This window comes from Notechis scutatus, chromosome 1, assembly GCF_049901735.1.
Source record: "Notechis scutatus isolate UNSWTSFEM ecotype Mainland chromosome 1, rNotScu1.2, whole genome shotgun sequence".
Classification (NCBI taxonomy): Eukaryota; Metazoa; Chordata; class Lepidosauria; order Squamata; family Elapidae; genus Notechis; species Notechis scutatus.
The window spans coordinates 95343007-95356313 of NC_142009.1; the positions used below are offsets into that span (position 1 = coordinate 95343007).

Below are 13307 nucleotides of genomic sequence, written 5' to 3' on the forward strand. Positions count from 1 at the left end.
ACTGTTCCACTGTTAACATTCATATCTAGAGCGCATTTGCTGTTAACACAATTTAGCGTGTGAAAGTACAGTGTAAAATAAAAATCTAAAGAAAAAGCTAAGCTCTCTCCTCATTTTCCACTTCAAAATCAGTATTCTGTAATGTGAATCATAATATCAGAGAAAAAAAGTCTAGAAAATCAGTGGATAAGCAGGCAAAAATAACATTTTACTTCTAAGCCACCCAGAGTTGGTACTCTGATGGCAAATTAATAAATCTCCCCTCCATTTGCTTATTAACTGGAGGCTTTCAAGAAACAACTTACCTAAATTGGCCAACTACCAGCATTCTTTGAATTCATTGAATGCAGGTTTTTGTACACAAACCTTGGTTTTCCTTGGAAATTCTTAAAAAGAGGTATAAATTTAGAAATGTGGTTTCACCAGATTTTAATTCCAGTAAAAGAATTGTAAATTGATATTTCTCTGATTTGAGTTACAAAAGAAATACAAGTAAAGTTAAAAGTAATCCATTATATCTGTATGGAAATTATATTAAGAGACTCTGAACCTTCTAAAATTCCAAGTATTCAGTATTAACTGTATTCCTTTTCTGTGAAAGTCTTATTTTTTATATCTAATCTGTAGTTTTGTAGTTATTGAAATGTTTAATAAAAGTTCAAAATCCATGTTAAGAGCAAAGTTGTTTATTAATAAAGAAAATTGCTAAACTCTTTATATAATACATCATTTTAATACTGTTTAAAAATTTAATGATGCTGGTCTTTGGTTCTGTTTTCATTAGCTTTTTATCATTTAGAGTTTTAACTGAAGCATTGCAGGCACATTTCATATTTGTGATAGATAGATAGATCTCAAACTTCTTAATTACCCATCTCCCTCATAAAGGGGGTCTTCCCTTATAGTAATAGATGTGCTTGTATTAGTGGTTCTTATGCTATTTTTCTATGGGTTCTTCAGTTATTTTTTAATAGTTAAGTAGGATCCTTACCTACTAATTTCTGAACTGATTTCCTATTGCTGTCTCCTCTGAATGTACAATCTAATGAGACCAGTTACAGGAGTTACAAATCCCATTTGAATTGTTGATTCATCTTTCAGAAAATCAAATTGATTTGAATCAAAATGATGCAATGTATTCAACTAGAATACATTTGATTTTGTTTAGTAAGGTTCAGAGGGCTGGTTTGGCCCATAGATCTGAGAGATTGTAGAATTAATTTTTAATTCCACTTTTGGTAATATATATAGAGAGCTATGCATTGGTATGAAGAGCTTATTAATTGTGCTATATTAATCACCCCATGTATTGCAATGTCTACATCTGATTTCTTTCAAATAAACAATCCTGTACTTCAGTGGTTAGATGACCTAGGCATTGGTATTTAAATATAGATCTTTTTAACATTAATATTCTACTGTGTTTTTAATTTATGTGAAATGTTAATATATATTGTATATCCATATGCTAAATAAATAAATACATATTTAGTTTCTCTTAGAAGTTGTTTTTTGTTCTCTCAAATAGCAAGCAATTAATACTAATTAATGCTATTTATTAAGACAGATAGCTTATCATTGATATTTAGTTTTCAGTCCTATGTATCTAATTATTAGTTTACTTATTTCATATATTGTAGGAATCCAGCATTGATCACCAGCCTGTAAGAGCAGAAGGGAAAAAAGAAAGTTCACAAAAAGACGCCAAAGAAGGTAAATTTTTGTGTAAAATAAAATTTAGGTCACTCTACTAACAGCTGGTGAGCAACATGACTAGTTCTCTTAAGAAATCCTGTTTATATAGCATAATAAGGCAAAGGTATTGTTTGTAAAATAACAAACCATGGTTTTTAGAAGTCTGATGACTAAAAAGAAGCTCTGGTTTACCTTATCACATTAGGTCAAAAACAAATATTGCTATATGACTTAGTGGGTTTGTAGTCACAGTAATAGATTAAATATTTTACAGATATATTAATAAATTCATAATCATATGGCCAGGGTCAGAGATTATAAAATTCTGGTTTCAAATATATGAAAAGGCCAGGTCGTCTCAGAATTAGGACTATTAAAATGGATTAAGGAACCACAAGAAGAAATACAATTAAGGCAGATGGATATACCATAACCATAATTGCCAACCTATACTTGAGGGGGAAAAAGCAACAAAAGAAAATAGTAATGTGTCAGAACTAATTCTAAGAAGTTGTGTTAATTTGTGAACAGGCATAGTGACAAAAGCCATGGAGTCTTTATGTAGAAAAATCAACCCATATAGTACCATTAACAGACCTATTGTAAAATTCCAAGTTCAAGTACTAAACAGCGTGTACTCCTAAGAGGCAGGCAGCCGTTTGTTGGTAAGAACAGTTTCTAGGATGGGAAAGTTGCCAAACTGTTGGGTCAGCATAAGGCTGAGAGGGGAAGATTGAAAAACATCGGTCTTCTGCCAATTAACCAGACTGTGGAATCTTAGCTTGGAAAATGACCAAGCATTTATTTAAGAATTTTGTAACATCTGGTTCTTTTTTTTTTTCCAATGCCTCTTCATGACTGCTTTAGAAATGGGAAGTTGTAAAAAACTATTTTCATGTGCTCCATGCTCTGCAGCCCTGCATGCAAATGGCCATTTAATATGGCATTTGGCAATTTTACTGCCTAATGGAGCTCTGCTTCCAAGTTGCGACAGGATGAAAATCTGTTCTGTCTACTGGTTTATCCAGGCTTATCTTGGAACAAATTGTGGTCTACATTAGGTATTCGTCAAATAATTATCAGTTCTGTTTTTCACAAAGCATTATTTGGGCATGGCATGTAATGGGATTGTAGTTGGGGTTGCCTCGTATATAAAAGGGAGCAAATATCCCACTCTAATTCTCTTCCAGAAGGTGCTGAAGACCTGGTTCTGCCAGTGGGCCTGGAGAACCCAAAGCGGGATGGAACCCATTAAATGGCTCATGTGATCTGCTGTCGCTGGGGTGGGAGATGGGGGGTGATTTTATTATATTAATTTATTTGATTCTTCTTACTAGTTTTACTGTTTTAAATGTGGTTTTATACCTTGTAAGCTGCCTTGAGTCGCCATGGGCGAATAGACAGCAATATAAATCCAATAAATAAATAAATATCAACCTATGGTATCATCATCAACATCAAGGGTAGCCTTCACATTTGTGTAGGGCACTGAGGCATGCCTCTGCCTCTGATCGCCAGCTGGTGGCTGGATCAGAGTGTCTTCACCTTTAGCGATTATCTCAGCAAAATCCAGGTCCAAAACCCATTGTCAGGTGGTGCTCTATGCAAAATACAAGAAAGACACTCTTAGACTCCATTAATATAGAGAATATTGTTTTTATGTCTACTGGATGGATGGACTAATGATTATGTGTGTTGGTGTTGCAAGAAACATGAAAGCACTTTAACTTTTATACATTGGGCATGTTCTCCCTTACACTCCTTTGGGAGTAATGTCATGCCATGCACTGACTGACCCAGACTCTGAGAAACAGCTGAAAGACAAATTGTTCCATCATAAGTGCCCCCTAAATCAGTGATCCCCAACCTTTCTTATGCCGCGGCCCGGTATCCCCAACCTTTTTAATGGCGCGGCCCGGTACCGGCATTATGCTGGCCGCCATCTTTTGATGAAAAGTGCTTCCGGTGAGCTTTCTACCCGGAAAAGCTCACCGGAAGCACTTTTTCATCAAAAAGATGGCGGCGCCAGCAAACCAGCGGCCCGGTAGGACTTGTTCCACGGACCGGTACCGGTCCGCGGACCGGTGGTTGGGGACCCCTGCCCTAAATGGACAAAAACTTAGGATATAATCCAATTTCTTCCCTCATTTGAGTCAGAAGTGCTCTCAACATCTTCTCACAAGATGAATCCCCACCTACGTCCCTCCAAAAATGGACATAAATCTACATGGGTGTCAGCCTTCAAGACTCCTTTCCTTTCTATTGCATCTTTCGGCTGCCATAGTAATGAGGGGAGGGGAAAATAATTGGGCTTTGTGGGTGTGGGAAACGTGCTGGAGGTTTTGGAGAATGAACTGTATAACTTGGGGAAGAACTTTACTACTTATGCTTATTGCTTGCTTACTGCGCAACTGTGGGTCTTTCTCAAAATAGGCCAAAGTCAATGGCAGACATCTGTCTGCATCACCATCTGAAGATGGCCCACATTACATTATACACATCTCTGATTGGATGGACGGTTTGAACTATTGTCAGTGGGAACGTTGCTATCACTTTGTATATATGTTTTTTGCGCGTAATTCCTCAGATCTAGAATTACTTTGATGCTAGTAAAAATTCTTTTTTGATGAAATAATTTAAACTTAAATAAAAGGATATAAATTTAGTGTTCTTCAAAACTTGAGTACATTGGTTGAAAAGAATTGGAATTTCCAAATCTTGATTCAAAACTTCTTGTATATTTGTTAGATATTTTAAACTGTTCCTTTCGTTTTTGACAGGAAAAAAAAGAGAGGCTTAGATTCTGTAAGGATACGTGGGACTGACCTTGGCTTGGGAGACAAGGGCAAGAGCTGCAGCCAGGGGAAAGGCTAGATAAGAGGCAGCCTAGTTCCCAACAGGAATTGTGGACAGGGCAAATAGGTCAAAAGGGTTCTTCCCTAGTTTCTTGGGCTGTAAAGGTGACAGGAAGGAAATGTACTTTCAGAATGTAACATTCTATTAATATAATCTTACAGTAAAATAGAGCTGATGTGTTTGTTTCTTGTCTGGACTACCTCACAATAATGACATATCCTGAGATTGAATTGTTCAGTGTTAATAATTTACCAGGTATTTTAGAAGCTGCTAAAGCAGGGGTATCAAACTCAAGGCACGGGGTCTGGATCCAGCCCATGGGGTGCTTAGATCTGCCCCCCACAAGCCATTCTGGAAACAGTGAAGGACCAGCCTGTGGTGCCTCTGCCAGCGAAAATTGAGCTTGGGAGGGCCACATGCGGCCCTTGCAAGCTCCGTTTTTGCTGGCAGAGGGTTGCAGTATGCCATCTCAGCCGAAAACAGAGCTCACATGCCCACTCCCTGAACTACATTTTCATTAGCAGAGGGGGTTGCAGGTGACTGTTGCAGCCAAAAATGGAGCTCGGGAGCCCATTTGCACTGGCAGAGCATTTGGGCCGCCACAGGCGCCTCCGACATTAGTGACATGCTGACCACGGCCAGTATGGCCATGCCCACCCCAGCCCTCCGAGGTCAAACACAACCCTGATGCAGCCCTCAATGAAATCAAGTTTGGCACCTCTGTGCTAAAGCATCAAATCAGAATTGAGCTGTCAAAACATGTTTTCACCGGATATACTCCCCTTTTGGGTTGATGGTAAAGAAAATTCTATTTGCAATTGCTGAAAAGATTTAAAGTAATAATTAAACAACAGCTAATCCAACGTACCATATTATACCCTTTTGCACCCATTCTTTCCAGGAATGTTTTGCCAGAAAGTTAAAATCCCATATCAGAGTTAGAGCTATCACCTTCTTCGGAATAAGCATAAATATTGATTATAAAACATGTACAAGCCAAGAAGTTCAATTAATTGTAGTTTTACCCTGCCAAATCAAAGATACCTTATACCAGGGGTCCCCAACCACCGGGCCGCGGACCGGTACCGGTCCGTGGAGCACTCTGTACCGGGCCACAAATAAAATAAAATAAAATAAAAATGGCGCCTTTCTTCGCCTTCGGTGAATGCTGCTGGGATCAGGGATCAAGGACACAAATGAAAGAAGGGTAGGGAGGAAGCAACCAAAGCCTGTCCTGCTCTCCGGCTCAGCGGCTTCGGTTTTCTCCCGCCTCGTTCCTCTCTCAGTCGCTCTCTCGCTCCTCCACCAGCCCAGGAAGAAACTGCTGGTGGCTTTTCCTGTCGCCGCAGCTCCTCCGAAGTGCCCTTTCACCCCCACCCCGCCCGCCCGCGGTTCAATCCAGTGCTCCATTCTGCCTGCCTGCCTGCCTGCCTTCGTTTCTGGTTGATTCGGAGAAGCTTTGGCTGATAAAAAGAGGCGAATAGTTATTATTCTCAGCCGAAGCTGCTCCCAAACAACCAGAAACCAAGGCAGGCAGGCAGGCAGGCAGGCAGGCAGAACGGAGCACTGGATTGAACCGCGGGCGGGCGGGCAGGGTGGGGGTGAACGGGCGCTTCGGAGGACAGGAAAAGCCACCCCCCCCGGCTTCTTTGAAGCAGTTTCTTCCTGGGCTGGATGTTAGAGGTCCATCGTAGCTCTGAATGATCCCTAAACAAGGACTACAGGAGCTTCCTAGGGAAAACACACTGACTAAATGCTCCTCATTCAATTCCTGTTTTCACCAAACAGAGATAAGAGAAACATCTGCATGAAATTTTGTAGCTACACAGCTGGGCAAGACCTAGAACTAGAGAGACTGCAGTCAGGTGTCTTTAATGCTAGTTGTAGGGTAAACATAAAGTTTTGGGAATGGAAAATAGAATCTCCCCCCACCCCCCACCCCGCCGGTCCTTGAAAAAGTGTTTCTGCTTGAAACTGGTCCCTGGTACAAAAATGGTTGGGGACCACTGCCTTTTATCAAAATCTAATATAATTTGTTCCAGCACAATACACGTTAACTTGGACAAATTTTGAAATATCTAGTAATATAATAAAATAGTAATAAAATCAGCAGAGATCACAAATCCCATCTGTGAATACCATTCCAATGAGACATGTGACCCTAATGAAGGTAAATTAGATTTAGCTCTAAACATTTATGGAGATACTTGTCAAAGTTATAACATTTGACATCAAACCATGCAACTCCCACTTCCCCCCCCAGTAGTTTGCATATTCACTTTGCATGTTTTAAGGGGGAGTGTAAGAGTAGCATAAAGTTAACAGGAGCTTGTATGTGCTTTGCATGTAGATAGGTAAGAGAAAAGATAAAGTATTGTTTTCCTTTTCATCTGTAACCCCCTGCATTTGATCCACTGCTGTTCTTCTGAAGTTTGCAAGTTTGTTAGAAAGTCACCTTCAGCTGTGTGCTATTTTCAGAACAATTGCACACAGAAAATAGAAAGCTTTTTTTTTAAAAAAAGAAATCCTCAATATATAAATGTAGCTCTTTGTATATCTTCCACTTCTTAACATTGTTAATCTGAAACTTGTTATAACTAAACTCCCTCCAAAACTGCTTGTGAATTTAATCCAGTTTCCCAAATACTTAAAAAAAATTCTGTTTCCAAACTCAACATTTAAAGACACTTGGAACAAAACCAGTATATCTGTAGGCCAGGGGAGTCAAACTCAAGGCCCGCGGGCTGGATCCAGCCTGTGGGTGCTTAAATCTGGCCCGCGTGCACCCCCCCATGCCCCACTTTGGCCGGTAAAATGCTGCAGGAGGCGTCCATCCTGTCTCCCCCTCCCCCCGCAGAGAATTACAATGCTGATCTGGCTCTTGAAGAAATCCAGTTTGATACCCCTGCTGTAGGCCAACAGGTAGTAGGCCATATCCCTTCATTGGTTGAGAGAATGTCAAACAAAATAAAAATTGTATTTGCTGATTTCGGGTAATAATCAAATAAGAAATGTGGAGATTTGGGCTCTGCACTAAGTCAATAGATCTCCAACTGATCTACAGGTAATCTTCACAATCATTTGTTTAGTGACCAAAGTTATAACAGGACTGAAGAAAGTGGCTTATGGCTGGTCTTCAAATTTATGACAATTGCAACATCCCAATGGTTATGGGATCAAAATTGTCAACCACAGGGGTGGGATTCAATCGGTGTTACTACCGGTTTGGTGACTACGTTTTGTGTGCACATGCGTAAAAAAAACCTTAAGCTATGCCTCCCAGACAGCTGAAAAGTGCTGCGCGCAGGTCCGCGGCATTTGAAAAGCCACTTTTTTCCTGCTTTTTCAACCTCAGCTGTGCTGCGCAAAGCAGCTGAGGTTGAAAAAGCAGGAAATAAAGGACAGGTAAGAGCCCGGGCAGGCAGGTGGGCCAAACAGCAGCAAACACAGAACTGGTTCGGTATCTGCTGCTCTTCAGAGCTACCGGTTCTATAGAGCCGGGCAGAACCAGTAGCATCCCACCCCGGGTCAACCAGCATGTATTCACAGTACTTGCAGTGTCTCAAAATCATGTGATTGCCATTTGCAACTTTCCCAGCAGGCTTCCGGCCCATAAAGTCAAAGAGAGAAGCCAGATTTGCTACTGATGGCATGATTAATTTAACAACAGCAGCGATTCAGTTAAGAACCGTGGCAGAAAAAAAGATAACATTGGGCACAACTCACTTAACAACTGCCTTGCTTAGGTCCCAATTGCATTTGTAAGTCAAGGGCTGCCTGTATTTTGAACTCCTGGATTTCATCCAGATTACACGGTTAGGGTATACCTCCAATAGAGAGAGAGAGAGAGAAAAAGCCTGGCTTGGGTTTTGGTTCTTCTCTTCTCCTTATGAACCATTATGCCTTTTTTGTTTTGTTTTGTTTTAAAGGAACAGCTGTTTTTGACAATCACTCCCAGGTTCATAGTAAAGAATTGTACATATTACTGGAATTGCATTTGAAGTGTGTCATTGTTTTGCTCATTAAATATGATACTACCTTTGTTAGGCTAGGGAGGACATAATGGTGCTAACCATCAGTGATTTATGCTCTGTTTTTCTTATCTGGCAAATGTTCAAGATATCTAACAAAATTTTGAAAATAAGAACAATATACTTTGTAAACAATTTTAAAGGCAGTGGCCGGGTGACTTTGTGCAATAGCATGGAAAGAAACAATGTGATAGCAGAGTAGCCAAGGGGTCAAACAATAGTTCTGCAACCCCATTTTCTGTCTGTGAGCTGACAGGAATGACTGGAGCTACAATGAATCAATGCCTCTTAGATTCAGTCCTGCTAGATAGCGCAGAAGCATACACTAAAAAGATCTAGAAGATTCTTTTCCATTTCTCCAATTCAGTTTTGAGGGTAGGACATCATCCCAGACAACCAAAGCATTTTCAGCACTATATTTTGGCAAAAGCCCAGTTGAAACACGTCCAGATAATTAGTATCATTCAAGGGCATTTAGAGCTGCAAGATCAAACCTTCTGAATCATGTTTTCCAGAGACTTTAATTGTATAGCTCTCCCAAGTGAAGACTGGAGCCCAGAAGGCTGATGCAATCTTGTGCAGACAGCCTCTGCTGAGAGTACACACTCAAAGTCGGTTCATGCACGAAAGCTTGTTTTCTACAGGTAGCAAGCAGATAAGCAAGCAGCCAAGGACATCTTCTCTTTGTCTTACCATTCTAACTAGGTCATCCAGAGAGAAAGCTGGGTGTTCATAGGCCAGTTTAAAAGAGAAAATAGGGTGCTTTTTGTTTGTTTATTTGTTTGAATGGCAAAAAGAACCACAGTGAAACAAAAATGCCCCACAATGTTCTCTAAAATATGTATATCCTTTGATAGTGAATTAGTTCTCTGGGGAAGAAATTTACCAAGAACAATGTCAATGACTGGATGGTACATTGTTGGATATAGGAGGGCTACAGTTCCTTAAAAACTTGTTGTATATTTTATGCTTAATTTGGCTCATTCAAGTAGAATTGTGTGAGTATGATTAGTTGTGTTTTTAAAATATAAATATACTTATTTCAAAACTTACAAAAATTAATCAGAGCATAGGTGAACGATAGCACTTTCGATTTGATACACTTCTCTATTTTAAAACTAAATAGTAAGTCAGAAAAACACAGTAAAAATTCAAGCACAGGTTACAACTTACATTGCTAGTTTTTCACAGAATGGAGCAACCTGATATTGAGTTCATTTGAGGACTGAGGGAAAGCCAGGCATTATGATGAATAGCATAACATAACATATCTCCCCATGTTTCAAGCCTAACTTTCATGTTGTTTTAGAGAAAACAACATGAAAGTTAGGCTTGAAACATGGGGAGTTATGTTATATGATTGTCCTGTCTAAACCTGTAATAGGTTACTCATTATTATTTGGTTGACTGACAATTAAATCCAGTGCATCTTTTTGCTTCACTGAAAGGAATGTGGTAACTCAAAAAAAGGCAGAGGGCAGGGAAGCAAATTCTGCTAATTTTCCTCTTCTGTACAATTTCCAGGGTCACTTGCTTATTTGAATCTTCTCCTTTCATGAGATGGAATTTTCTATAATGTAGACAATAATTCAATATCACTCCATTTAATCCATTATTTAATCAGCTAAGCAATACATTTCTTACCTCCATTGGATTAATATTGGTAAATTCATTATCTTCATGTACTTAACAAAAGAATCCTGTGAATAAAATTTCTCCTCTCCTTTCCTCCCCTCCCCTCTCTTCCCTTCCCCTCTCCTCTGCCCTCTCTTCCATATGTAGCATATGGTCAACATATTGATACTTGTCCAAGCGAAGATTTGCAACCGGCTGAAACAGACATTAATTTGGAAATATCATTTTCTGAACAAGCAGTTAACCTGAAAAATAACTCTGAAAGTGATTTGTTAAAAGACAAAGAAGATGACACTCTGCTTCCTGTAAGTGTTTATATGTATATATTTAGCTTAATGCCCTTCATTTTGTAATTTTTCACCCATTTTTATCTATATCCCCGCCCCAAATAATACATTGTACAACTTGGATTTAAAAGAGGTGAATGCTGTACCTTTCCGGTAGTCCAGCATCCCCTCCCCCAAGAACTGGTTCTATGGAGAGAAGTTTTCTGCGGACCGGAGGGGGCGGAGTTTTTGCGTGCTGCCTGCATTCCGCAGATGGGACTTCACTAGTTTGCATGGCCCAGTTTCTGGTATGCTGTGACCCAGTGCCAGTCCACTGACCAGAAGTTAGGGACCCCTTCTAAAGCCCATTCATATCTTATTCATGGGATGAGGCATTTTGTGAATAAATTAACATCAGCCCCATCCATTGCTTATTAGTACAAACCTTTGAATGAGGGAAGACAACATGAGCAAGATTCATGGGATTATTTCTAGGATATTTTTGTTGTCATTTGGATACTAATGGTAGAAATGTAGCTTGAATTATATATCATCAGTGATAGGTCCCACAATTAACTTATTTGATGAGGGACAAAGAGCCATATGCAACAAGCGGGGTGGTAAAATATTATAGCAGAGGTTCTACTTGTAGTGGGCCATTAATTGAAAATCAGTTGTCATGCTAAAGAATTTTTAGCTTGTTTTCCTTTATAAAGTCATTTGGATAGATATGATGGAACTGTATTCTCCATTATTGTCATTGGTCATTTGAAGTTAAGGAACAGTTTCAGAATCATAAGCGTTGTTTAAGATCAGCCCTTAAATAAAAAATAAATGTTTTTCTTTTTTGGGTGTCTTCTACAGGTGAAACTCAAAAAATTAGAATATCATGCAAAAGTTCATTTATTTCAGTAATGCCACTTAAAAGGTGAAACTAATATATGAGATAGACTCATTACATGCAAGGCAAGATAGTTCAAGCCATGATTTGTCATAATTGTGATGATTATGGCTTACAGCTCATGAAAACCCCAAATCCACAATCTCAGAAAATTAGAATATTACATGCAATCAACAAAACAAGGATTGTACATAGAACAACATCGGACCTCTGAAAAGTATAAGCATGCATATGTACTCAGTACTTGGTTTGGGCCCCTTTTGCAGCAATTACTGCCTCAATGCGGCGTGGCATGGAAGCTATCAGCCTGTGGCACTGCTGAGGTGTTATGGAAGACCAGGATGCTTCAATAGTGGCCTTCAGCTCTTCTGCATTGTTTGGTCTCATGTCTCTCATCTTTCTCTTGGCAATGCCCCATAGATTCTCTATGGGGTTCAGGTCAGGCGAGTTTGCTGGCCAATCAAGCACAGTAATCCCACGGTCATTGAACCAGGTTTTGGTGCTTTTGGCAGTGTGGGCAGGTGCCAAGTCCTGCTGGAAAATGAAGTCAGCATCCCCATAAAGCTCGTCTGCAGAAGGAAGCATGAAGTGCTCCAAAATCTCCTGGTAGATGGCTGCGTTGACCCTGGTCTTAATGAAGCACAATGGACCAACACCAGCAGATGACATAGCTCCCCAAATCAACACAGACTGTGGAAACTTCACACTGGACTTCAAGCATCTTGCAATGTGTGCCTCTCCGTTCTTCCTCCAGACTCTGGGTCCTTGGTTTCCAAATGAGATGCAAAAGTTGCTCTCATCAGAAAAGAGGACTTTGGACCACTGGAGAACAGACCAGGTCTGTTTTTCTTTAGCCCAGGTAAGACGCTTCTGACATTGTTTGTTGTTCAGAAGCGGCTTGACAAGAGGAATATGACATTTGAAGCCCATGTCCAGGATCCGTCTGTGTGTGGTGGCTCTTGATGCACTGACTCCAGCCTCAGTCCACTCCTTGTGAAAGTCCCCAACACTTTTGAATGGCCTTTTCCTGACAATCCTCTCCAGGTTGCAGTCATCCCTGCTGCTTGTGCACCTTTTTCTTCCACACTTTTTCCTTCCACATAACTTTCTATTAATGTGCTTTGATACAGCACTTTGGGAACATCCAATTTCTTTTGCAATTACCTTTTGAGGCTTTCCCTCCTTATGGAGGGTGTCAATGATGGTTTTCTGCACAACTGTCAGGTCAGCAGTGTCTCCCATGATTGATTCCTACTGAACCAGACTGAGAGACCATTTAAAGGCTCAGGAGCCCTTTGCAGGTGTTTTGGCTTAATTAGCTGATTAGAGTGGGACACTTTGAGCCTAGAATATTGAACCTTTTCACAATATTCTAATTTTCTGAGATTGTGGATTTGGGGTTTTCATGAGCTGTAAGCCATAATCATCTCAATTGTGCCACACCACGGCTTGAACTACCTTGCTTTGCATGTAATGAGTCTATCTCATATATTAGTTTCACCTTTTAAGTTGCATTAATGAAATAAATGAACTTTTGCATGGTATTCTAATTTTTCGAGTTTCACCTGTATGTGGAGATGTTTATTTGGAATGTGGATGGATCAGACCAGGAGATTCCCCTTCCTTTTAAAGAATGGCTCCAGTTTCCTCTTTTAACCAGTTATCAGGCCCAAGTATTTTTGAGTGCATGGGCTAACAATGAATTAAATATTTTTATTTTAATAAATGCAGAAAAGTGAATACTTGGGAAAGAAGGTAACCAAATCGAGAAAAGGAAACCTAGATCTATATTCAAGAGGTAGCATTTTTTTTATCAGTAGACAATAGGATGGATGATTATGTCGTATGGGGTTATTGTCAGATCTTAGTGACCACATAGATAGATTTTCTTCATAAAGAATAGGCAATAGATAAAGGTAAAAT

At 39.8% G+C, this 13307-nt stretch overlaps 1 protein-coding gene across 2 annotated transcripts in view; it reads left to right on the plus strand.

The window, feature by feature from the left end:
• The window catches only part of ARHGAP18 (Rho GTPase activating protein 18), a 105824-nt gene that overhangs the window by 66393 nt on the left and 26124 nt on the right, over positions 1-13307 (plus strand). For both annotated transcript variants that reach the window (XM_087972073.1, XM_026666093.2), the window contains exons 4-5: positions 1641-1713; positions 10365-10522. In XM_087972073.1, coding sequence (XP_087828199.1) covers positions 1641-1713; positions 10365-10522 — 231 coding nt within the window. The remainder of the gene's footprint in view (positions 1-1640; positions 1714-10364; positions 10523-13307) is intronic.